The sequence below is a fragment of the Octodon degus genome, unplaced genomic scaffold (assembly GCF_000260255.1).
Source record: "Octodon degus isolate 3935 unplaced genomic scaffold, OctDeg1.0 scaffold00052, whole genome shotgun sequence".
Taxonomy (NCBI): Eukaryota; Metazoa; Chordata; class Mammalia; order Rodentia; family Octodontidae; genus Octodon; species Octodon degus.
Genome location: NW_004524628.1, coordinates 5,742,603 through 5,769,003, shown reverse-complemented (window position 1 = coordinate 5,769,003; position 26,401 = coordinate 5,742,603). Strand labels below are relative to the sequence as shown.

The following is a 26,401-nucleotide window of genomic DNA, read 5'->3' as shown; positions in this document are numbered from 1 at the left end:
GCTCAGGACTCAAGGGTGCACTCATGGTGATAAATTAGGCTCCATACATTTTATTTTTACCAACAATATATGAGTATTTTCTCCATAGTCTAAGATAGAAGGTCTTTTAAAGCTTTTTCATTAATCTGATATTAGTAAAAGTGGTACCTAGTATAATTTTTTTCATTTATGAATGAAGTGAACATCTTTTCATAAGTTTAAGAGTCATTTGCATTTTTCCTCTGGAAACTGTTCATATTCTTTGCCATCTTGCTATTTACTTACCTTTGTAGGAACTTTTAACATTCTATAGCTTAGCCCTCAGTAATATAAGGGTTTCTTGATTTTTTTTTTTTTAAAAAACAGGATCTTGCTATGTAGTTCAGGCTGACCTTGAACTCACTATGCAGCCCATGCTGGCCTCAAACACATAGCGATCATCCTTGCTCCGCCTCCCAAGGGCTGGGATTACAGGTGTGTGCAACTGTGCCTGGCTTGTAACACAAGTTTTGAATGTCTTATCCTGATTCTTGTGTTTCCAAAATGTTAGTTTTGGAGCCAGCCTTACTAATGCATGCTCATAATCCCAGGGCTCAGGGGGCTGAGGCAGGACAGCTGCTGCAAGTCTGAGGCCAGCCTGAGCTAAGGTACATTGTGACTCCAAGGCCAGCCAGTCTGAACCACATAACGAGGGAGATCCTGTTCCAAACAAACAATAACCAAATGGGTTTTGTATATAGTGAAAAAAATTAATTATTCGTTTCAGTTATTATACTAAAATTTTGATCTAGCTAGGCTCTATCCCAGTTATAGTAGAAGTAAGGTAACGTTCTGTGAAATCTATGCCCCTCACGGAATACCTCTGCCTGGCTGGTTTGTGTTCGGTGTCAGGGATCGAACCCAGAGCCTCGCCTGTTCAGCACATGCTCTCCTCACGCTCTCCTGCTGAGCTGCCATCCTCAGCGATTGTAAAGTAATTACAAAGAGCAGAATGTATTTCCTCACAGTTCTGATGGTTGGGACGACCAAGGCACCAAAGCTGGTGAGGGTGAGGGCGAACGGTGCAGGTGCGGGAAGCCTCTTTTCAATGACCTTCACCCCACTCCTAAGGGAGACGCTTCTGTGGCCCATTTGCCTGTTAAAGGCCTAGCCTCTTTACTGGGCTTGGTGTGGTGGCGCTCACCTATAATCCCAGCATTCAGAAAGCTGAGGCAGGAGGACTTGAGGCTCACCTGGGCTACATAATGAGTTCAAGTTCAGCCTATGCTATATAGCGAGATCTTGTCTCAAAAAAAGGAAACATATTATTATATAAAAATATAAAACTTATATATTATATATAATCACATTGGTAATCCCTGGATTTTGGAGGAGCGGCAATCGATAGCAAAGTGGATGCCTGCAAATCCATGTGTGGAGAAGTTAATAGCAGTTCAGGCAGGGTTCTCTGTGCAAACTGCAGGGCTCGGGTCTTTCAAGGCTCAAGACAGAGAGCAGGTGAGTGAGCAGGAGGAGGAGTGGGAGGGGATGGAGTCATGCTGAAGGAGCCCTGGAGATTCCTCTGTGCACACAGAGCCAGCGAGTCCCTGTGCTCGTCTCCTCATGTGCCAGCGACCTCCATGACCTCCACACTTGCGCCTCACTGCACCCCCAGGAGCTCACTGAGGTCACTGCTGCAGGCCCCCTGTGGGGTTCTGACATAATGGGCTGGGGACCGGACCTTTCTATCCCAGCCGATAGCCGGGTGATTCTTACATGGAGCTTCGGTGAAGCATTGTTGCCATATAGACGCTGCAGGGTCACCTGGAATAGGCCAGCGTCTACGGATGGCGGTGTGGGGTTGTGCAGCTGGAAACCTGTGCCGGTGGGGGAGAGGGAGCCCTGCCCTGCAGACACCGGGCACAGATGGACCGACCCAGTGACAGGGTACTGTAACAGCTGTGCTTGCCCCTGCAAACACCTGAGGCCCCTGTAACCAAGTGAAGGAATGTGGCTCGAGCCTTCCCCTTTGCTTTGAAGCACAGAGTCATTCCTCCTCCTGTGTTGTGTGGTTTCTCCCCAGGGCCTACTGAGCTGTAATGAACCCAAAAGAAGAACTTGTTTTTTCTTCTGGAAAAAAAAAAATTGAACACATTCATCTATGTATCAATAGTGGGATGACTTTTATTTTGGAAATTTAAGAGAATAAAATAGGATGGGGGCTGGGGATATAGCTCAGAGGTGCAGTACCAGCCCAGCACATTAAAAGCTCTGAGTTTAATCCCTAACACTGGGGAAAAATTAGACAGGAATGAGTTGGGATTTTGATCTGGAAAGCAGAAGGTGGCATTTCATTCTCCACTCATGTTCCAAGAAGAGCCAAGAACCAGAAAGAACAAAGTCGTGGCTAAGAGTTGGCCATCTGAGCCCGGCATGGGGTGCCTGCCTGTAATCCCAGCACCCAGGAGGCAGAGGCAGGGGGATCACCTTGAGTTCAAGGCCAGTGAAGACTACAGAGTAAGACCCTGCCTCACCAAACAAAAACAAACTTGGGTCTCGTTCCAAACCTATTGCATTAAGTATATGCAAATACTGCAAAACAGGAAACACCTCTGATTCTAAGCAACCCAGGTGAGGAATATTCAGCTTGATGCTATAATTGCAATGTGTCTTGAGTGTAGATCATTACAGAGGTTTGTGCGCATAGGTTACTCAGTGCATATTCAGTTCGGCTAAAGACAGATTCATGGAGAAAGCCTAACCACAGTGGAGGATGTGCCTGCTTGGGATACTCCATGCTGCACAGAGCAGTAGCTTCCAGGCTGTGCTTTACCCCATGTATGCATGTGACTCCACGTTATACAACAGCAGAGCGCTCCTTTTGGGGCACTGTTGGGAGCCATGGAAGCTGGAAATTGGTCAAACGTGTGAAAGTGAGACTAGGCCTCAGTGTCTAAAGCAGTCAAGCCACCTCCGTCCTGAGACAAGCATCCTGACTGGTTAATGTCAGCTATTAGTCACTAAGCCACCTTGTGTCACATGTTACTAACATTGCGAAGGTATAAGGAAACATCCCTACTAGGGTGCTTGGGGTCATCTCACCAACCAGGCAGGTGGGCCACCACCTGACCCAGCTCTTGTCTTCTTGTCTGTCTTTTTCTCATTCCTGCCGCCATTTCTCCCCAGGTACGAAGGTCACACTGAGAGAGCAACAGAGCCTTACACAGCACAACTGCTGAGGTAGCATGGCGTGGTCGCAAGCCTGTCCAGGTACATAATAGTTTAGACAAACTAAACCCAGAAAAAAAATGACTCTTCACTGCACAGAACAACCAAAAGGCATCTGATGATAAAATAAAATGAATCTAGCTAATCAAAACAGCTACCTGTCAGCTTAACAAGTGAAATCAAGGACATGGACACAGCTAAGTTGCATCAGAGAAAACAAGGCCCATGAGCTTCTCAGATGTGGCGCACTGATAGATGTGCCACCTCCCCCTGGATCACACACAAGTGTGACCAAAATACATGTGAATAATTAAGAGTTTCATAACTTGTTACAGTAAAAGACAGTGCCAGTGGAATAAGTGCTGCTTAGGCAAGTGCAGGGACCAGCGTCCAATCCCCAGCAGCACATGCTGCACAGGCCCTGGCGCTAGGCACATTGAGCAGGCCGCCAAGACCAGGCGTGGTGGCACACACCTGTAAGCCAGTGCTGGGGAGGCTGAAAATAGGGGCTCATTATGAGTCCAAGCTTCGTAGTGGGACACTGTACCAAACAAATAAAAGAAGATACAGTGCCATAAATCTCCTTGAGGTCCTCCCCTCGCTGTAAACAGACTCATCCCATGCTTCCTGCACTCTCTGATGCAGTTCTAGGAGTGCCCTTTCCTGAGGGGAACTAGTCATGCTGTCGTGCTCCTCAGTGTGAATCCACGTAAAGTATCCTCCTTGCATGGTCATTCTGACTTTGGGGAAGAGCCAGAAGTCTCACAGTGGGGCCAGATTCAGCGCATGAAGCGGTTGAGGACAGACTGTGGTGTCTTTATGAACTGCCTCTCTGCTGGGTGGTGCTCGGCATTCACCCTGTTCATAAAGACGCCTTGCAGACCTGCCGTCCCATCGGACCACCTAGTGGGTGCACTGGGAACGACAGGCCACAGGCTCCAGCTTTGGCCCAAGCTCCATCTTCCTGCATGACAAGGTCCCTTCCAACCGTGGTCATGCAGACTCCAGCTTTGAACCAACTGCAGGGTCCCAAGTGCTCCCCAGAACCTGCTTGGAGAAGCGCTGCCTGGTCTGTGAGCTTATCTAGCCACGTGTGGCTGTCTCTGTAGACTCTCTTCTTGGCTTGCAGCTGTTCCTCTTAGGATGCTGCAGCCACCACTAACCCTTTCTTAGCCACTCTGTGACCTCCATACTGTGTGGAGTATGGTGTGTGACTTGGATGGTACAGATATTGGTCACTAAGACTGGCATAAAGGAACCTGTGACAGCCCCGCTCGCTGGCTACCAGTGAATTTGATTACGTGGCTTGATGAGGTTGACGAAATTTGTATCACTCATTAATTTATTGTCATTCAATAAATTCTGATATCATGGGAAAACACAGGCATGCCTGGTCTATGTTACTGGCGTAGTTCGCTTATGACATGACTTTTACAAAGACAACTGCCCCCAAGGACTGACAGAGCCTGAGTTCAACTCTGCCTTTAGGGAAGTTACTTCAATCCTCTTTGTAAATTTCCCCACCTGTACAGTGAGGATTAAAAGAAATCGTCTATGTAAAGAGCTGGATAGAGACCCTGACACATGGTAGTCACTCAATAAGTTACAGAAATAAATATTACTGTAAAAGATAAATGTGCATTCTTTCAATAGCAAAAGGCTGGGCCGGGGAGATGGCTCAGTAGAATAAGTGCTTCCCTGGCAAGCGCAAGGGCCTGAGTTCAATCCCCAGTTCCGGGAAAAAAAAAAAAAAAGTGCAAAAGGCTAAGAAAGAAGCCAGAGTGGGCCAAAGACGATGGGCTAGGGAGAAAACAGGATGCTCTTCCACTCTAATTTCAGTGAGGGATTCCCAAGTCCCCACCCATGACAGTAGGACTCCAGGCAAAGGTTTCACAATCTGAGTTGGATGCTGTCCTCCTAGGAGCCTCATCACCTAGGTAGACAGTGAAAGAAGGGACTGGGGACGCCACTGTTTTCAACTTTATGAGCTGTGGCAGGGAGGGAGGGTCAACCTAGACAAAAAATGACAGCCATTGTTGCTAGCACTTGTAATTTTTTTAAAAAAATTATTATTATTTATGCCATTGACACTTGTTTGGGGCAGCTGGTACATATATGTAGACAACATGCTGTGATCCATGAATTATTTCGCATTATAAATGATGAAGAGCGCACTCTGGGCGGGCTCATCCTGCCCTGGGGAGGCCTGGAGTCTCCCAGCTTCTGTCCACCATGCCTCCTAGGGGTAGGGGAGAAAGGGCGCCACCTGCCGATCCTGAAGGGAGCCTTGCTTTTCCCCTCAGATAAAAGACAGTCTTTTCCTACTAGGCTCAAGTACACCTGACTCAACTCTTGCAAATTCATGTGCCTCGGGGCTCTGGAATCCTGCAACCCCTGGGGAAAGCCAGTGGCTTCTGCGGTCTCTGAGCACCTGCCACTGCCTTCTTTGCAGCAGCTGTTTCAAGGCATCTTGTTAGAAACGCCCAGGAGAGAACACTGTTTCTGGCTGCCGCAGGGCCTGATGGAGCTACATGCTCAGCACATGCCTTTTATGCAGACTCCTGAGGGTTGTGTCTGCAGATTTCTATTCACTTCTAAGCACAAGCCATCCTCCCACAGCGTTTGGATGATGCATGGTTCTGATTCCTCCACCCAAGGACCAGTGGCCCCCAAAGATTCTCCAAACCAACACCACCTTCCTCATCACAACGAACTTCTCCTGTCACCAGCTTTTCCATGTTGTGTCCCTATTTTTTCACCTAAGGGAGAAGGAAAGAGAGAGAACAAACTTTAAACTTATCTAGCGTGGTGTTGCACGCCTAGATCCCGGCTCTTGGGAGGCAGAGGCTGGAGAATCACTGGGAGTTCAAGGCCAGACTGGGCTACAAAGTGAATTCGAGGCTAGCCTGCACTGCACAGTGAGACCCTCAAATAAACAAAAAAGTTTAAAGCCACCAATTTGCTAATACTAGTTGTAGCTTTCTCACCTTTAAGGTAAAGTTGTCTACAGCAGTCTAGTAATTTATTAAAGCTGCAGTTGAGGAAATTGCCCAAGCTGCCTCCGGTGATGGAGCTGTGTCAAGAGGAGTCAAGAGAGCAGATGAGCCTGGAGTCCACCTCCAGAGGATGAGGATGAGCAGGCAGGCAGCATGACTGAAATGTCCCCAGGAGCTCTGCTCTTGGTGTTTGCCTTCCCTGGGATGCAGGAAATCCCTGTCTCCGTGTGGACAATGAATCTCCTGCCCACCACTGGCTTCACTGGTTGCTCTCATGCCCCCTGTCTGAGGGCTTCTCCTACCTCATGGCCTCTGCTTCTTGGCATGGGTCTTTCTGCTCTGGTTACATTATATGTGAGTGACGTGTGATCCAAAAATGCGGTGGTTGCTTACAGTTCTAAAAAGTATTACCTTAAAGGTCAGCCAGATAGCTCAGCAGACTAAAGTGCCTGCTTAGGCAAGCATGGGGACTGGGTGCGATCTCCAGCCTGCTGTGCCAGACCCACCCCCAGGGCACACTGAGATGGCGACTGAGACTGAGCATGGTAGTGGGCACCTGTAATCCCAGAGCTTGGGAGGCTGGAAATAGGAGGATCACTATGAGTCCAATCTGTGTAGCGAGACTCTGAAGACCCTAAAGACCCTGTACTAAATCCATAAAAAAAAATATTACAGCAAAAAACACATTGCTATTACTCTCCCTCAAAGCCCTCCCCCTCCCTTCAAAAAAAAGTATCCCATCATGTTTGCTGCATTCTGTAGCACTTCTGGAAGTGCTCTTTCATAAGTGTCTTTAGTGGTACTGTCATGGCTGCCCCGATGTCCTGAATTAATTCCTAAACATTTCCTGTCATGGTCATTTTGACTTTGATGGGACAAACAAGAAGTTATGCAGGGCCAGTGAGAAAGTTAATTGAGGACATATGGTGACATTTTTCTGAGCAGCCTTTTTGTTGCATGGCATCAGGCAGCAGCAGTCACTGGGTTTTTTTGTTGTCGTTGTTGTTTTTGTATTTATTTATTTATTTATTTATTGGTACAGGGTTGCAGCTCAGACTTTTAGTGATCCTCTTGTTTTCAGCCTCCCCAGCACTGGGATTACAGGTGTGCACCACCATGTCTGTTCTCAGTGGCCAGCTCAGTGCACCCAGGGGGGGACCTGTGTGGCATGTGGTGGCAGGGATGGAATCCGGTCCTTGCATTTGCCCAACCAGGTGCTCAGTCTGCTGAGCTATCTCACTGATCCTCATGGTATTTTTTTATCGGCTCTCAAAAAGACCTCCCAGAAAGAGGGCTCCCAGAAGTGCTTCAGAAAGCAGCACAGTGATGGCATAAGCATGTTGAAAGTGAGGGAGAGGGCTTTGAGGGGGATCCATGCCAATGTGTTTTTTCGTGTAGTAATTATTTTTCATTTCAATATTCAACATATGATGAACACCTCTCTATGTCCCTCACCTTCATTCAAACTGTCCTATCAGAAGTGCATGAATCACTCCCTAGTGTAATCACCCATGGGATTTTTCTAAACTCTTCCTTTTCTCTTGACCTGTGAAAATCAGTCTTTGAAATGACAATCACACTTGGTGCTGGGGGTTGATTGCCTATGCCCTCCACAGCTCCTGTTGACACTTACTTGCCATTGTAACATTATGAGGAAGTCAAGTGGTGGGGTCAGTTTGGGGGAGAGCTCTGCTCAGCATGTCCGAGGCCCTGGGTTCCATCTTTAGGACAAAAAGAAAAAAAAAAAAAAGGATCTTCAAGTGGCAATCAGGCCATGAGGATGTGCTCTTGTGGGTGGGACTGGTACCACAGTGAAGGACAAGATGGGTCGCTGCTGGCCTCGCCATGTTAGGATTCAGCAAGAAGTGATTTTTCGGATGTCACTGCCTGCTAATGCACTAGCCACGTGGGCTACTGAGCTCTTGATATGTGCCTCATTTGATTGGAGATGTGCTATAAATCTAGTGTATGCGAACTTAGCATACATAGCCTTTCATAATGATTACATGTTGAAATAATATTTTGGACATATTGGGATAAATAAATTATATTACTAAAATTTATAAAAAAATAAAATTCATCTCAGACTTTTTTTTTTAATGTGTGTGCATACCGGGGATTGAACTCAGGACCCTGCGCTTGCCAGGCAAAGACTTTTTCAAAGTGACTAATAGAAAGTTTCTAGTTAAGTAGGGGACACACACTGTATTGCTATTGGACAGCACCAGTCTAGAAGTCTCTGAACAGAGAATAGAAGCAGGTTTCTTTCCATGGGCCTGGGAGAAACAGATGGGTGCCAGGTGGCCCCTGAATTTCAGGTGGTCACAAGGATCACAAGTACGAGGTCAAGGCCAGCCTGGGCTACATAATAAAATGTCTTTTTAACAACAACAGCAAAAAACCCCAAAACAATTAATGTGGGCCTAGGTTAGACTGGAAAGGGGGATTGTTTGAAAATTTTTTTAATCTTTTATTTATTTGGTACAGGGTCTCACTATGTAGCTTGGGGCATGGTATACAATACTGGGGATCAAACCCAGGCCCTCTTGTTTGCCAGGCAGGTGCTTAGACCACTGAGCTATCTCCCCAGCTCCTGGAAAGGTTTTTTTTTTAAGGCAGATAGTGAGTGAGAGAATTATGTCTGGCCACTGGAAATGACAAAGTCACTGAATCCTAGAATTTTGGGATTAACAAACACTTTATGAATCCTGTAATCCAACTGATGAGGAAAAGGAAACACCTGGACCCAGAATTTGAATGTTTGATTTCTAATCTCAGCTCCATCCTGTGTTAGATGGGAGGTTATAGGTGAAAAAAATCACACACACCCCCCCCCCTGTTGTATGTCTAAGGGGAAGATCAAACCTGCTTGACCTTCTTTGGAAGATTAATTCAATTGTTTTAATTTATATGAAAATCAACCTAAAATTCCAAAGCACTCTACAAATATAACATATTAAGTAGATGTCACACACTGCGCAATTCTGGCTCAGTCTAGTTCTATAGAAAGTTTCTGATCATTTTCCAAATGGGTGTTAATTTATAGATACAGATGTTGACCTCAAACATGTTAGGGTGTGTGTGTTTCTGTCTCCACAGAGAAGGCAGGCTGAAGCCTCAAGCTTGCATTTTTCCTCTTCTGTTTTGATTTTTTTCTTTCACAATTCCAGCTAGCTGCAGCAGTGTGGATGGGTGTCTTGGGACCTGCGAAGTTTAATTATAGCAGGCTGAGTTGAGCACAGGGACCCAGACGGGCGGGAAGATGATGTCAGCTGAGCCACTCTCTGCTCCACTTGGCCCCTTCCTGAGCTGGCTCTTCGGAGACCAAGCAGGGCAATGCTGCTCCTTGCTGTCACCAGCCTGTCCCACATCCCAAGGGCCATTTCCCGTCTGTTGGGAATATATCCTCAGTTTCCTGACCCCAGGGTTGCCAGGGGCCAGGAGAAGCCCGGGAGCCATCTAAGGCCCTGTGACTCTTGAGCCGCCTTAGGGACACCGCTGACCTTGGGTCACATCGGGAGGTGATGGCTGATGACTGTGATTCCTGAGACCTCCTCTCTGCATGGCTTGGCCTCAGCTGGGCCCTGGAGAGGCCAGCGTTTGCTGGGAGCTCTCTGTGCACTGCAGGATCTGAGCCCAGAGTCTGTCCCTTCTGTCCTCGATGTGACCCTGACATAGTGCTAAGGGAGCCTGTGACCGTCCCAGAGGCACAGTCACCATGGGTAGGTCCTGGAAAAGGTCCTTGCAGTTCTCACACTCCCCAGGGAGGACCCCACCATACCCACCGGCAGGGTCACACATAGCCTGCCTGGAGAACACGCTGGGAACTTCAAACAGCTTTCCCTCTGGCCACTAAATGAAATGAATTTAAGTTACTTGTAGAACACTGGACAATTACTGAACAGTAAGTGCTGTGACCATACCATTATGAATAGGTAATTTCATTTTATGTTGCAAAATTCCTTTTTTCCTCTCCCTTTTCTTATCATCCTTTCTCCCTTCCTCCTGCCTCCCTTCTATTCTTCCTTCTTTCCTTCCTTCCTTCCTTCCTTCCCTCCTGCTTTCTTTTTCTCCCCTCTCTCTTTCCCTCCCTTCCTTCTTTCCCTTTTGGCATATATTAATAAAAGACCCTAACTCGAACCCTAATCTTAACCCAGACTACAGTCCTGCTACAGTAGGACTTTTGTTCTACAAGATGAAAAAAAGGCAAATGACCCAGTAGAGATGATAAAAACATAATAGTACAAACAATAAAAAGATACAAGTGGGCAGTTCAGAAAAGGTGAAACTGGAATGAATAATAAATATTCATGAAAGACCCTAACTTCAACCAGGAAATGAGACTTTTCCCACCCAATTCAATTGGCTGGTGGCCAGCCTTGGTCGGGGTGTGGGCCTCAGAGACTCCCTGGAGTATATAAAGAACTCAAGAGACAATTAGAATGCCTCCCTCAATGAGAGTAAAAAAGTGCTAAAAAGGGGCAACTGAAATGAGCAGACACCTCATGAAGACAAATGGCCAATAAGCACATGAAGAAACGTTCCACATCACTGGCCATTAGACAAATGCAAATTAAAACAACACCGAATTGTGCCTTAGCCCAGAAAGCAGGGCCATCATACAGAATCCAGACAATAACAACACTGGTGAGGCTACAGGGCAAAAGGGCCCTGCTCTGCTGTTGGTGGGAATTTAAGCCAGCGCAAACACTATGGAAATCAAGACTAGAAACTCCATTCAGGTGGCTTTTCCCCTTCTGGGTATCTTCCCAAAAGAGTGAAAGCCATCACATTCCAGCGATACATGCAATCCAGGTTCTTGGCAGCATCACTCATGATAGCCAACTCCTGGCAGCAGCCTGCATGTCCATCGACAGGTGAGCCCATAAAGGAAGTGTGATGTTTACACACCGCGGAGTACTATGCTGCCCTCAAGAAAAATAAGCCTGAAGGTTTCACGGCAAATGGATGCATCTGGAGACCCTAACATAAAGTGAAATAAATCAGACACATGAGCTTCAGTGTCACAGTTTCTCTCATGTGAGAAACCTAATGTATAAAGAAAGAGTAAAATAAAAGGTAGAGCTTAGGAAATAAGGAGATAGATCTTTCTAGAATGGGAAGAAGACCAAGAGCTGGAGGGGGAGGGGTGAAAGGGCTTGGAGATGTGCTCTGAATCTGCAGCAACTCACGGGAGGAATGGAACATGTGTTTCTGCAGACAGATACTAACAACAATGAAATGTAAGATAAAAGGCCAGAGGAAACCCTGGTCCTTGCATCCTTGCAGTGCCCTTGGGTCACCGGGCTGAGGAAAGGTCACGAGAGCTCTGCACACAGCCCAGGTCTTGCACCCGGGCCTCTGTCGCAGGGATGTGGTGTGGCCCAGCTCATGGTGTCTCTCTCCAACCCATCCACACACTCCCCACACTCTCCCCGCATTACTAGGAAGAGCGGGAGATCCCTAGGATCGAGGTCCTGGAAATCAGGACTGCAGGAGGCAGGGCCAGGGCCAAGCAGGGGTATGATGGGGAGAGGAGAGCTGGAAGCTTGCACAGGCCTCGTCCCTGCAGCTGTGCACGGAGGGAGATGAAGGCTTGGGCACAGGGCGGGACGCAGGCTTTCAGATCCGCTCTACCCCGGAAACTCGGACCCCAGGAATCTCTTGGGTCTCTTGGCAGTCTTCTCTTCAGTCCTCTGCAGCAGCTTCCCCACATTTTCTCCAGGTCCTAATTCTGTGACGATTCTGCTCTGTGCATGACTTGATCTCCTGTTCCACAGAGGTCCAGCAGAGTTCTGCCTTGCGTTGTTTTTTGATCCTTGAACTAAGTAGCTGCACTGCAACTACTGGCCCAGCCTGCACAGCAGAACCCTGGCACTCGGGGAGGCCGAGGCAGGAGAACGTCAAGTGCAAGCCTAGCCTTAGCAAGAGCACGTTTCAAAATAAAAAAAATATAAAAGAACTGGAGATACAGCTGTTGGTGAAGTCCCTGGACCTGATCACCAATCCAGGGGGAAAAAGCTGCTTGGAACACTCTGTGCTAGTCTTCTGGGAGACATTTGTTTTCAACTTATCTTAGGTGAATGCCTAGGAATGGAATTCATGGGTCATAGGGTAGATGTATGTTTAACTTTATTGGAAACTCCGTAATAGTTCTTGGAAGTAATTATACCATTTTATATTCCCGCCAGCACCATATGGGCTCTGGCTCTAGATTCTCACCAATACTCAATACAATGACTCTTGGCCCTTTTTAAGGAGTGTGACATAGCATGCTATTGTGGTTTTAATTTGCATTTCCTTGATGTCTAGTGGTGTTTAGCAATTTTTTATGTGGCCTTTACTGGCCATCTGGAGATCTTTGCTGAAGTGCTGGTCAAGAATGTGACACGGGAACTGCATGCCTATAATCCAAGCTGGGATTCTGAAGCAGGAAGATCTCTTGAGCCTAGGCATTTGAAGCGAGACAGTGCAACAGAATCCTTCCCTGAAAAAGAAGAGAAAAACTGGCATTGGAAGATGAAAGATGCAATCATGCAAGGGGTTTCTTCAGCAGCGTATGGAGATTTACCATCTTACAGGGGGCGGAATGGGATTCTAGAGAGGTGTTGTGAGCTGCTTCCTGTCGGCTCTGCCTTCTGGGGCCCCCTTTACCCCAGCCATAGATGCCGACCCCCACCCCCATCTCTCTTCAGGCCATAGGGAGCCCTCACCTCGTACTGCCTGGCCTAGAAATCAACTCAATTATTTTCCTGAGCTGGCAAATAAGTAAACAAACAAATGAATAAATCAACAAGAATCCAAACCCTCCAGACCTGGGGGCAACGCACCCTGATGACAACTGGTGAGCGTAGGAAGCACGGCGGCTGATGACAGGGTTTCACAGGTAATTTATGTTTATCTTCAAAACAAAGTCGTGGGGCATTATTATCAGCGCCATTCGGCCACTTGACGGAGCAGGAAATTGAGGGCTCAGTGTGGTTCCAGGTCCTGGGCCTTCTCCTCCTCCACAGCTCTTCATCCTGAGTCCAGAGGCCGGGCTGGGACTCAGAAGGGACACCATGGTGGGGATAAACAGGCTCTGCATTGGGAGCCTCATGTGCAGGGATGGAGAGGAGCCTGGGACCTCAGACGCTCTCCTCCTAAGAGTGTGGTCCCCAGGAGCTCGGGACACTGGGCAACCCATTCCCTGCAGGATCCGAGGAACCCCTGGTGGGCCTCCACCAAAATCTGCTTTCTTGGGCATCGTGCTTGGCTTTCCTTATCCCTTCTGGCCTCCTAGTTAGGGTGGTTCTTTTTTTTTTTTTTTGGAGGAGGTGTTTTGAATCTTTGAGACAGGTCTCACTGCATAGTCCAGGCAGAATTTGAACTCACTAGATTGCCCAGGCTGGCCTCCAACTCGCTGTGACCTTCCTGACTCAGCCTCCCGAGCACTGGGATTACAGGTGTGCGCACTGCTGCTACTCTTAGCACTGCAAAAGTAAGAACTTCTTTGGCTGGTGCCACTCCCTGCTCCTATTGTCAGTAGAAAAACAACAGGCAAGAAGATCTTTTACTTAAATTTGAATTCTGTAATAAGGACTTCTCCTGTTTGCTAATTGCAATATTGAGGAGAAAATACACTTTGAAAGCCACCCTAAAATGCAGGATCACTCAGTGTGGTCATATATTCCGGTAATCCCATCTCCTTGGGAGGCTGAGGCAGGAGGATGGCAAATTCAAGGCCAGCCTGGGCAACCCCACCCGTCTTAAAATTTCAAAAAGTCTGAGGCATGTGTAAGCTTCATGAGGCCCATGGCTGTGAGTCTGTGTCCAAACAACAAAACAAAACACAAACTGTAGCCTGGATGGAGTTTGTTTCAGCCTCTGTCTCGGCCTCCATACTGGGACAGCCCCTTCTGAAGGCCAGGGCGACGTGGCTCACCACCCCTGGCAGATGTTGAAGCCAGAGGAGACCTCACGGGTCACTTGTTCTTACTCAGCTTTGTTGCCTGGACCTGGGACAACCATGTCAATATCGGTCCTTTACCATTGCTAAGACCGGCGGAGCGGCAGCTGCAAACCTGGCCTCTGGTTCCTCCTGCCATCCCTGCTGTTGTGAGACCACCTGAGCTGGCTGACCCAGTGAAACTGCTCAGTCGGCTGGAAGTCAACGGCTTAGGACATTTTGATGTTGGGGTAACTGGAGTCATCAACACTATAGCAGGAACCCCAAAGGCATCAGGACTCAAGAAGCCTTCCAGGGAATGGTGGTGCCGGAGACACTTCCGGGATTAGCAAGTGAGTGGAAGGCACCAGCCATGGAGTTTCGCTTGTGTAGCAATCACTTTGCTTGCAGGTAATGATTGATTGACTGGGTGATTTTTTTTTTTTTTTGAAACTTTATTTTTAGACAGTGAGACTAGTCCAAGCTGACTTTTAATTCACTATGTAGTCCAAGCTGGCCTTGCACTCAGGGTGATCCTCCTGTCTCAGCCTTCCAGGTGCTGAGCTTATAGGTGTGTGACACCACGCTCAGCAGACTGCCTCCCGGCAATGTCAATGCCACTGATAGGCAGAGTCACGCGGGACATCCCTGCAAAGAGATGGGGAAGCATTGAATTCATTTTAAATTTATTTTTTTATTTTTTATTTATTTTTTTAAAATTATTTATTTATTACATTTTTATTTAGTGTGTGTATGTGTGTGGCCAGCTCAGCCCACCAGGGGGTGGGGCTGGCTGGCATGTGGTGCTGGGGGATCGAACCGCGGTCCCTGTGCTTTGCCAAGCTTGTTCCAAGTAGGTGCTTTAGACCACTGAGCCATCTCTCCAGCCCTCATTTTAAATTTAAATCGAGAAATTATATAGGACCGCCTGAGCGACTCTCCTTAAAAGAGGAGCAGTTGGGCTGGGGAGATAACTCAACAGCATAAGCAACTGCCTGGCAAGCTCAAGGTCCCCAATTTGATCTCCAGTACCACATGCCATGCTGGCCCTGGAACTGGGCATGGTAGTATGCTCCTGTAGTCCCAGTGCTGGGGAGGCTGAGACAGGAGGATCAGTCTGAGTCTGAGCTGTTGTAGTGAGACCCTGGATATATTAAAAAAAAATTAAAAGAAAGATCAATTGTCTCCATTTTGGCTGAGCCGGACCCTATTTCCATGTGTTGATATGTACAGAGCTGGCTAGGACTTTCCTTTGTTCCTTCGATTGGCCTTAAGCAATGCATATCAGTTTAGCTGAGGTGCTGATGTGTGGTCTTCGAAGATGGCAGGCAGTGTTTCCCTGAGTCCCCATTGTTCGCTTGTGTAAGCCTGAGGAGGTGGGATAAAGAGCCAGTGCCCACTGAGATAGAGGCTATGACTTCCTGGGACTCCAAAGGTTACACATCAGAGCTGAAGCCCTGAACCCATCTCAGTCGTGTCATGCAGATTACTCCTTCTGGACAGCCTTCTCTGCGTATTGCAGAGGTGATTTCGGGCCTCCTGCCTGGCCCAGCTCACAGCACACACCTACTTCCTCCCGCTGTCACAGTCACTCATCCGCAAGCTACTCCCTTCTTCACAATTAATAAGACCCAAGTTCAGCCCTGGTTGAGGCCTTTGTTCCAGATAACCATCATCCTAGCCAGACTTAGGACCCCCTCAGCCCCCCACATCTACAAAATATGGCTTAGTGTCTTTATTCTTGCCATGGGTTGGCCTGAGTATGGTAGACTGGAATTAACTTGAGGGGATTCCAATAACTTATCCATGGGATTACAAATACAGACTTCCTGGGCCTCAAGGAGGACTGGGAAGGGCTCTAAGAAATGCCTCAGATTCTTGTAGGACAGAGCTAACACTTAACCTTCCAGAGGTGTGTAAGAGTTGAAAGTGATGTTTTGCAACAAGCCTAGGCGGTGCCCTGTACTAGTGATTTCCCAAGCCTACTGTACAAGTTCAGTGTATCTTAGCTACCTGGTCTTTGCTGATGGAGAGAACAGAAAGCAACAGAAAGGTGCTCTGGATTTACTATCCTCACCATTCACTGGCATTTTGCGATAAATTGCCTTGCAAGTCACTGGCTCAGCACACTGGCCAGAAAAGCATTGATTGTGAAGGTACACAGACCTGAGTTCAGACTCTGGCTCTGCCCATGCTGACTGTGCCAGCCTCGACGGGTGTGGGACTTCTCTGAGTGTGAGTTTCCTCAAGTCTAAAACAACAACACCTCTTTCACGGGACTACTGGAGAAGAGGGTGAATTATATTCAATGAAAACTGGTTTATGAAGTATGTCACATTTTCATTTATTTGCACAATGAATAAATGGAATCATCAATACATTTGAAAACAATTACTCAAGTAGCAAAGGTTCTGGACTTTAAGGTCCTCATATCTAGAAGGGATCTGAGCCCTTCTTCTGAAAGTGGAGAGTGAAATAAAACACGCTTTGTGTTCAACAGTTCTTGGTGCTTTATTGACGCCTCGTTTCTCCAAGGGCACCTGGGGAGAGCGCCAACCTCTGGGCACTCTCTTTTAACTTTTAATTCTTTCCCTATTCCTTGTTCCTCCTTTCTGGAGCTTTCTCACTCCATGTAAGTCTAGAGCATCCCTGCCCCACCTCCCTGGATGCTAGGCTGGAAGCCACCGAAAGGCAGCCTGTGCTGCCAGCAGGAAGGCACAAATGACAGACAGGAATGCCTTGAGATGAGACAGAGACCTGCTTTCAGTGGGCGTTTTCTCCTAGGAGTTGCAGCCACTGCAGGGGCTGCAAAGTCATCTGCCTTGGTGCCTTGGACTTCCTGGCTCCAAGTGGATGTCGGAGGAATTATGTGCAGATTTAGAAGCTTCTTACACTTTTGGAAGGATGCTGGCCAGACTTCCCCCCTGGGAAATGGCTTTGCCTAGTTCAAGAATGTTATTCTCCCTGGGGGTAGTGGCACATCCTAAATCCCACTACACAGAAGGCTGGGATAGGAGGATCACCTGGAGTTCAAAGTCAGCCTGAGCTACACAGTGAGCTCCAGGCCAGCCTGAACTACACAGTAAGACGCTGTCTCAAAAACCAAAGAAAGAAAGTTCCTCTAATTTCCTGGGCCTGCACAGGCGTTTCATCTGTTTGGGCATGCACAAGAAGAACCATGGCTACCCCTGTAGAAATGTTCATCCCTGGATAAATCCGCCCGCTCAGAAAGTCTGGACAGTGACCACTTTCATGGCTACTCCCCAGCTTTGCATCACACTTCCAGAGCAGGGACCTCATCTGGGTCAGGAGCAAGGAACAAGTTCAGCCATCAAGGTCACGTGACATGGTAGAATGAGATCATGTGACGTGGTTTTGGGGTCATGTGACATGGGAACAGGGAACTCTGCATTTCAGGCAAACCACCAGCCCAGGAATAAGAGTTGCCAGTATTTCCTGTTTCCTTATCTGTTTAAGGGTAATCATGGTGTTACTGAATGGGGAGTCTCTTGGGGCTTTTTTCCAGATTCTTGGGGTCCTCAAAAGAAAACTGGATAAGACACAAAGAAAAGAGAATGAAAGTACATGTTTGCTAAAGGCAGAAGAAGAGCACATGCTGCAGAGTGAGAGTAGACCCATGAAAAAGTGCGGTGTCCCACAGGGTAAGAGAAAGGGCTCCTTTGTATTCAAAATTTCTCCTGTATGCTTCTTTATGTAGATAAGGCACTGGGGCAGTCTATCTAGGAATGTTCACTTGACATCAAGCCATACATAACTTTCCTATTCAAAAACAATAAAACAGAAAACTCATTTGACTTCTTATATGTAAACAAAGGATCAGAAATAGTGTCTTTTGATTGGCTGTGTCCACATGAAGGATTGAAGAGGGCATCTTTGGATTGGTCCAGTGAACAGCAACAGATTTAAAGGAAGGACTGAAAGTACCTAGTCTCTGATTGGACCAAAGTAGCATGTTTCTGATTGGCTCTGGTACAGTGACGCTAGTTCACTGGGTTGGGAGTGTTCCTCACCCCCTTTGCCCTGTCTTATTAGCACAACTTTAGGTATCCACAAACAACCCATCAAATAGATGCCTCCAGTGCAACCTGGGGGTTCATTAGACTAATTAATTACTTGTGGTTAATAAACACATTGAAGTCCTTTCATTAAAGGGGCCACCTAAATCCAAAGTACTATTATAATCAGGCCTAATGAGGTCAGTAGTTTTAAGAGAGGGCTTTAAACCCTATATAAAGCTGCCTCACCAATCTGTGATAGAGGAGGAGGGCGAGAGGAGGCAGGTGAGTGTATATGGGGTGTGCGGCTGTGTCCTCCACAGGCTGCTCAAGTGGAGGAGAGGCACAGTGGCCTAGTGACTGACGGATTCTCCAACTCCCAGGTCATAGGACAAAGTCCACCACTCTGTAAATTTCTTTCTCTGCATCTTAACCCACAGGTTGAGCTACAGGAGACCTGCTCAAAGGGAGTGGGGACATTTTTCTCTAGGAGGGTGCAAACAGGTAAGTGATGGTCTTCTCCTGTCTTGTTAGCCTTATAAGCTACCTTCTGAATGAAACCAAGAATAAGTGTGCGGGGGTCACATTCACAAGCTGTGGGTGGGCCGGGTTGGGATGAACTGGGATTGAAACGGGTTGATGACCAAGCAACCCTGGGAAGCCAAATCTTGAAATTAACGAGTTTCTATTTAACATCAGAACAGGTCCCACAGGATAAGATTCACCACCATGTGGCCCTCCATCGTGCTTGTGGGACTGACTGTTGTCATTGGTGAGTCCCTGACGGCGCTGGTCACTGATCACAGGGTGACAAAAACAAAGCACTGATTCCATGCAATGGTAGGCTGGGCACTTCTGACCTGCCTGGCCACGAACCCACTGCTTATTTCTGTAAATAAGAGTGTATTCTGCTCACCAAGAAGGTGGCAATATGAGTGAAAACTTACAGTAATAGCAAAGGATCTCCTTACTTCCTGTCTGACAGTGCACCTGCCGAGTTTTGAATCTTTGTCCTGTACAAGGTTGGTAGACAAGCTTCAGATTTGGCTCAGTGGTTTCCCCTTAAGTCACTGATCTAAGAGATCTACAGACCAGGGTCTTGGGAGGCAAGACTATGACAAATCACCAGTGCCAGGCAATAGGGGAGAGTTATATGGATAGAGATAAAATACAGTAGATTTGGGGGGTCCTGTTAGGAGGCCCACACTGGAATGGCTTTCTGGGGAGGATGTGACGTTGGAGGATGCTTGGGGACCCTCTGTGATAAGGGAAGGGCCTGCTGCATGAAAACAATGACACCAGGAATGGATACAGAAGCAGAAATGCATGCAAGGCCTTTGGGATACAGTGAACAGGTCAGCGGGACCGGAACAGGGAGGGGTGTCTCTATGGGAAGTGCTGGGTGAGCGCGGTGGCACACGCCTCTCATCCCAACACTCAGGAGGCTGAGGCAGGAAGATCGCCACAACTTGGCGGCCAGCCTGGGCTACACAGCGAGTTCAAGACTAGTCTGCACAGTATAGCAAGACCCCGTTTAAAAAAAAAAAAGATGGTGGTGATGGTGGCTGTGAGTTGGAAGTTGATAAAGTTGATAAAAGGATAAGAGATCTTGAAAAAGAAAAGAGAGAAACCTTTAACTTAAGGAAAACAAAAGAGCCCCTCGCTGCAAGCAATGGTCGAGCTGCCTTATTTCTGCAATGATGGCTGAGAAAGAAATGCTTCTGAAGTGTTCAGTTCTAAGCTCAGAACGGGGGGGGGGGTTCCCAAAAGCAGCAGCTTCCAGTTACTAAGATCAAAAGCAGAGCAAGATAGTTTTCTGTTTTTACTCATTTCTAATTGCCGGGCAGTGCCAGAGCTAGATGGCCAGAGGACTAGTTATGTGTTTCTGGATTACCTGTGTGCTCCTGCAGGCGACTCTGACTATGGAAGGGCTTCTTGTGCCAAGTACAGTGAACCGCCAGGAGGTCACTGTGAACACTGTACTGCTCTATGTGCTTCTGTTTTTGAGGTGCTGGGATCGAATCCAGGGTCTTGCCATGCTAGGCAAGTGCTCCCCCGCTGAGCCACACCCTCAGCCTTACACTAAATTCTTTGGGAACCAGGGGCTATTTAGGGATAAAGGTTCCCACACCCCAATATTTTTGATTCATGAGTGGTTGAATTCCTGGAAACAGAACCTGCAGAGCATGGGGTCAAATGTCTTCCAGCCCACAGTGTGGGCCCAAGGGAGGCTGCCTGCGTGATGGTGGCTGACCTGTGGGTGTTGTGAAAACACATGCTTTTTAGAGAACAGTGGCTTTAAGGCTTTCTGCTCCCCTCATTATGCAGGCAGACTTTCTCAGTATCCCCAGCCTGCCTGATCATTTCATTGCTTAACTTTCTGGTCCACTTACAATTCTTTTCTTTGCTTGCTTGTGGATGTGAGAGAACAGGTTGGGACTGTGTCTTTGTTTCCATGAACATTGCTTTTTTTTTTTTTTTTTTTTTTTTTTAATATGTATTTCTAAATCTGTAGCTTTTAATCTTTAGAGGATTTTTTTTTTTGTTTTCTTTGTAAAATAAATATTATAGGGAAGAATTCCATTTGGGGTTTTCCCCAAGTTTTAGAATTAAAAAAAACTTTAAATTTTTATTAGCATGTGTTTATAGTACATAACGATTACATTCATCATAGGGAGTGGGTACGTGTTCCTAACACATCTTAATTATTTTTACTTCCATTTGTTATACACCCAATTCTAAAATATGCAGTCTTTTTATACTGTTAAGTCCATCAAGCTGTGAATATGGTAGGTGGGTCAAATCTACTATAAAACAGTTTGTGTCATTAAGGAAGAATAGTACTGGGGTACAGGGAATCAATCTCAAGACCTCAAGCATTCTGGGCAAGTGCTCTACCACTGGGCTGCACTCCCAGTCCTGATATTTTTCACATCCAATATTTTAACAAAATTAGCTTCTTGTAATAAATGTAGGACCCAGGTCTAATGGTTCCAGTTACTATGATCAAAAGCAGAGCAAGAGAGTCCAGCTCTTGGGAGGCTGAGGCAGGAGGACCCATCACCGCAGTTTCAAGGTCAGCCTAGGTTCCATAGCTCAGGGCCAGTGAGACCCTGTCTCAATAAAAAAACACAAAAGACTGCAGCAAATATATCTGAGGCCTGTATGGACTGATTTTCATAATGCTTTGCAAGGTGCTTTAGAATTAAGAGCTGTATTGAAAACACAGCACAACCAAAAGAGTTTGGAGAGTGTGGGCAGGACGTACTCTTGACAGAAGATCCGAAAGTGATCAAAGGGGACTTGAGAAAGATCCCCACCATCTACAGCCTTGGCTTTCTTTTGTGGTTTTTGTTGGTTTGTAGTTTTGTAATAGTACCTCCAGCAATATTTTCTCCCAGGCTTCCTATGAATTAATTCTTCTGCCCCCAGGCACGAGCAGGGGCTCCTACCCTTTCCCTCATGCCCTGCGGCCCCACCTGCACCCCCGCCTGTACCACGGTTGCTACGGGGACATCACGACCATGGAGACCTCTGGGGTGCGCTGCGACATCACAAACCTGCTCAGCTGCGGTGAGTGGGAAGTCACAAATGTACAGCGTCTGCCTCCCATCTACTTCTTTCTTAACGAGTAACTTAATTATGAAATATCATCACATGATATTAAAAAAAAAAAAGACAAAACCAGAATTCATCTGGGCAGTTAGCACACATCTGTAACTCCAGCACCTTTGGAATCTGAGGCAGGAGGATCACAAGTTTGAGCTTAACCTGGGAAACAGCAGTTTAGCAAGACCTTGTCTCAAAAAATAAAAAATAAAAAAAGAGACTGGAGATGTAGGTGAGAGGTTTGTTACTGGGCTTTGGGGTGCTGGAGTCCCTTTTAGAGGTGATTTCCAGGTTCTTTCTGTCCTAAATAAGGAATGAAATGAAAACCATAACGGGTTGCAAACTTTCATGCTTATTAAACATAGGAAAAACCCAGGCTCTGCAGAGTGCATTTGCCTCAGGTAAAAGTGGGAAACACAGGGGGTAATGCACCCTAAAACTTAGAGTGGGCTATTGTGAAGGTACAGGATGGCCAAGTCTTGATGGCCACATATTTTCCATGTGAGTGTCATGTCCAGGTCATTTTATCAAAAACCTGCTCAAGTCCTCATGGGGACCGTAGAGTTGTTCCATGAAGTGACCGGTATTACTAGGTCATGCCTGCTTTCTCAGTTAGTTTGAGCCACAGATCCTTTTGTTTTGGATTTTTGAGACAAGGTCTCAGTATGTAGAACAAGCTGGGCTCCAACACCCATTGAGCAATCCTCCTGCCTCAGCCTCCTGAGTGCTGGGATTACAGGTGTGCACCACCCCACCTGACAACATGAATGCTGTACGCAGGCCTCTGTACCTTGTACTTCTGCTCCTTGGTGACCTTGGTCCCAATGCTTCTTCCTGTTGTTACCCTATGGGAGCAGGTCAGAGCTGGAGGGGCTCCAATGACAGAACTCTGAGGTAACAGGGACGGTACCTTTCTTTGTAAAATAAATATTATAGGGAAGAATTCCATTTGGGGTTTTCCCCAAGTTTTAGAATTAAAAAAAAAAACTTTAAATTTTTATTAGCATGTGTTTATAGTACATAATGATTATATGTACTGAGGCACTGAGGGCACTGAGGCTCGGCAGCGAGGACAGGCCTCCCTGGCACAGAACTAGATGCTGGCAGAGCAAGGTTATGACTCAGACTGGTGACCCCTGGCCTAGAGCTGTCCCAAAGGACAAGGAAATAGAAACAGAGTGGAAACCTGTCCTCTTTCTATAGTCAGGGCTGAGAAAGGGCTTCTCAGGATAGTTATTCAGGCTGCGGGCAACAGGCAGAGGCTGTAGCTAATTTAGTAAACTTTTTTTTTAAAAGGCCCCTCAGAGCTGGGTGTGGTGGCACACGCCATAATCTCAGTACTTGGGAGGCTGAGGCAGGAAGATCACCTTGAGTTGGAGGCCAGCCTTGGCTACACAGTAAGTTCAAGTCCAGCCTGGAATACATAGAGTGAGGCCCTGTCTCAACAAAACAGGAATCCGAAAAAAGGAAAAAGGGCCCTCTTCCAGAATGGGGAAGCAGTCTTTTTTCTGTTGCCTTAGGGATCCGTGGTTCTGAAATGTTTGCCGACATGGACCTGAACTCTATCAGGCCCTACCAGACTCTGATCAAGGAAGTGGGCCAGAGGTACTGCGTGGATCCCGCGCTCATCGCAGCCGTCATCTCCAGAGAGAGCCATGGCGGCACCGTCCTGCAGCGTGGCTGGGACCACAGGGGACTGAAGTTCGGCCTGATGCAGGTACTGGGGCTTTGTCCTCCCTACTGGAAGCTCAGCCCCAGCTGGAGACCAGCCTCTGGGGACAGGGCTTTTACTATCATCCAGTGTGAGATTTCTGCAACTTGTCCGATGCTCATGAAGGGGTTATCAGTTTATCTCTTCTAAAATATTTTAGATATCCAGGCAGGGTGCTAGCCCTTACCTGTCATGCTGGCACTCTGGGAGGCTGAGGCAGGAGGATCACCAAGTTTGAGTCCAGCCTGGGTCATTTAGGCAGTTAGCGAGACCTTATTTATTTATTTATTTATGTATTTGGTACACGGTCTTGCTATGCAGCTCAGACTTGTAGTGATCCTCCTGCTTCGGCCTCCCCAGTGCTTACAGGCTACAAGGCATGAGGTACTGGAGATCGAACCCTGCCTTCCAGGCAGGCACTTACACCACTGAGCTATCTCCCCAGCCTGAGACCCTGTCTCAAAATAAACAATAATATACAGGCTTGGGAGGTACCTCATGCAAGGGCACTGGATTGGCTCCTCGGTAACAACAACAACAACAACAACAAAAAGGTTTATAGGAATCATAAATAGAATTCTACAATAAGTAATATGCAATATACTTCAACTGAGAGAATTTTATAGAAAGTTGTTACAGGTGTTTCTTGGGGTCCACAAAGTAGTAAATGTCACCCAGGTGAACTGTAACCAGGCCCTACGTGGACCAACTTTTTTTCCTTAGGGTAAAGTGAAGAGAAAGATCCAAATTATCTAGGTATTTTCAGGATCTATTTTACACTGTATCTAGAAGTCCAGGCTTCAGGCTTCTGAGTTAGAAGCCAATTTTCATTTGAACTACTTGGGAATCTTTTCTTTTTTACTGCCGATGTCTAGACGTTGGTTGCCCATTGTTCGAAAGCCACTTCGGCTCCTGGGGCTCCTCCTCCTTGCCCACTGCCTCTTCTTGAATATTAGTGCACTTAGCTAAACCACACAGATCTGCTTCTCCAAGCCTGCCTTTGTTTCTCTCTCTCCTCCGTGAACTTTTGGGAGACAAAAGAAAGGCGCTGAGGCAGCATCTGTGAACTCAATAACCCTGGGAGGAGAAATTTGGAGCAGCAGAAAGACAGAGATGCTGATGTTAATGTCTGGATTTTCCAGCTGGATAAAAATATTCACCCAACCGGTGCCTGGGACAGCAAAGAACACCTTTCGCAGGGTGTGGGGATTCTAGCAGAAAACATTAAGGTGATCCAGAGAAAATTCCCCATGTGGAGTGTGGACCAGCACCTCAAAGGTAGGCCGTGTACTTGGTGCTTTGTTAAATGAGCAGCAAAAGAGAAGGCGTCAGGTGTGTTCGGAGCCTCCCTGGGCTCATCCTGCCCGGCAGCAGGGGGCTGAGGGGCGAAGTGGCATTTCTCTGAGTGGTTCACGTTTGCCAGCTTCTTCACCTGGCTGCAGGCTGTGGGGCTCCTGTCGTATCTTCTGTCCTTTATTAAGCCCGAGCAATGCCAAAATCCAAGTGGATGCTTACCTTCTTCTCAGAGGTTTTCCTAGATTCAAGAAGATGCTAACCATTTCCCAAAATGTTTGAATAAGATTTCATCCTGTGAGCATTCTTAGGGCTTCAGGTGCTCTGAAAAATCCAAATGAGAATCTCAGCTGGGCAGAACGCAAGCCTTCTCCAGCCCAGAATCTCCCAGACTGGAGGACTTGCTAGCTTCCCACTGTGTCTGCTACTTTTCTGTGTCTTTGGTGACACCCCTAATGTAATGGCAGTTGGAAGCCAGATAGCTTTCCGGGCTCCCTCGCTGCTCCGCTCCACGCAGCCACACCAGCTCCTTGGCTGGCCTCCTGGAGACCCAGTGTGCAGGCGGCCCCTTCTCCACTCCGTTTCCCAGCCTGCACTCTGAACTTTCTCCCCCTTCAGTTCTGTTTCCCCCATCTCCCTTCCCTCCCTCCATCCCTTGTTCTCCTCTCCACCTGAAAAAAGATCTGCCTGCTTCCTCCTTATCTTCCTTCTGTCTGCGAGTGGGACTCCTCTTCCCCTATTTTATTTTTTGAAACAACACTTATTGAATGAATGAATGCCTAAGCATGCCTAAGCAGGTTTTAGACTGCTGAGCTATCTTGCCAGCCCATGAGTGAATTCTTGAATAAATGAGGTAATGCTACCATCTCAGACTTCAGATTTGCTACACATCCGGTTTTGCTTACTCTTGATTACACGAAAAGCGAATTTGACACTTGAAACAAGACAAAAAAAAAAAAAAAGTTCAAAAGAGAGAAAGAAAACTGGAACCCTCCCAGAGGTCCTCGGGTAGTGCATCTTTCCGGAAGGAGGTGGAGGAGCACGCTGAGCTAAGGGTGCTCGCCTCACATCCCCCACCCCCATTCCCAGGGAGGTCTAAGCGCCTGTGCTTCATTCTAGGTGGTCTCTCTGCCTTCAAGTCAGGAGCTGAAGCCATTGCCGCCCTGGAAGACATTGACTCAGGCTATGTTGACGATGTGATTGCCCGCGCTCGATTCTATAAAACGCATGGCTTCTAGGCAAAGCCACACTGGAGGTTTTTCAGATGGTTTTTTTGGTGAGAGTTTGCTCTGAATGTGATGGGCCCAACAGTGAGAAAGACAGGATGGAAATGACAAAAGAAAATTTATTTCCCAATTGTCCTGATAAATATAAGCATTAAGGAGGAGGTGGGACTGTGGCTTAATGGGAGGCTTGCTGGCACGTGCAAGGCCCCAGATTTGATCCCTAGCACCACAGAAAGAAGGAAGAAAGGAAAAGCGAGCAAGCTGCCCAACATACACTATGGTTCCCATGAATACACAGTCAGATACAAGTGCTCCGCAGTCAGTGTGGGATGACGATGTGATGTCTGCGTATTCCCCAAGGCTTCGTGTTTTTCCTAATTTCAGCGCCTGCGTACACCATGATTTAAGTGTCTACCTAGACCCTCCCTACCAGAATT

At 47.2% G+C, this 26,401-nt stretch overlaps 1 protein-coding gene across 1 annotated transcript; it reads left to right on the top strand.

Annotated features, from left to right (window-relative positions):
* Positions 1-18,854: 18,854 nt before the first annotated feature.
* Positions 18,855-25,976, top strand: Lyg2 (lysozyme g2). Its single transcript, XM_004633190.1, has 5 exons — positions 18,855-18,897; positions 21,558-21,698; positions 23,255-23,451; positions 24,588-24,723; positions 25,858-25,976. Exons 1-5 carry the CDS (start codon positions 18,855-18,857, stop codon positions 25,974-25,976), a joined length of 636 nt encoding a protein of 211 aa, XP_004633247.1.
* Positions 25,977-26,401: the final 425 nt, after the last annotated feature.

Excerpts from the sequence above, each read along its gene's own strand:
- Lyg2 (XM_004633190.1), top strand. The coding sequence starts at position 18,855 with ATGTGGCCCTCCATCGTGCTTGTGGGACTGACTGTTGTCATTG. Across the intron at positions 21,699-23,254 it reads CACAAACCTGCTCAGCTGCG|GGATCCGTGGTTCTGAAATG; the intron begins GTGAGTGGGAAG and ends CTGTTGCCTTAG. Across the intron at positions 23,452-24,587 it reads TGAAGTTCGGCCTGATGCAG|CTGGATAAAAATATTCACCC; the intron begins GTACTGGGGCTT and ends TGGATTTTCCAG.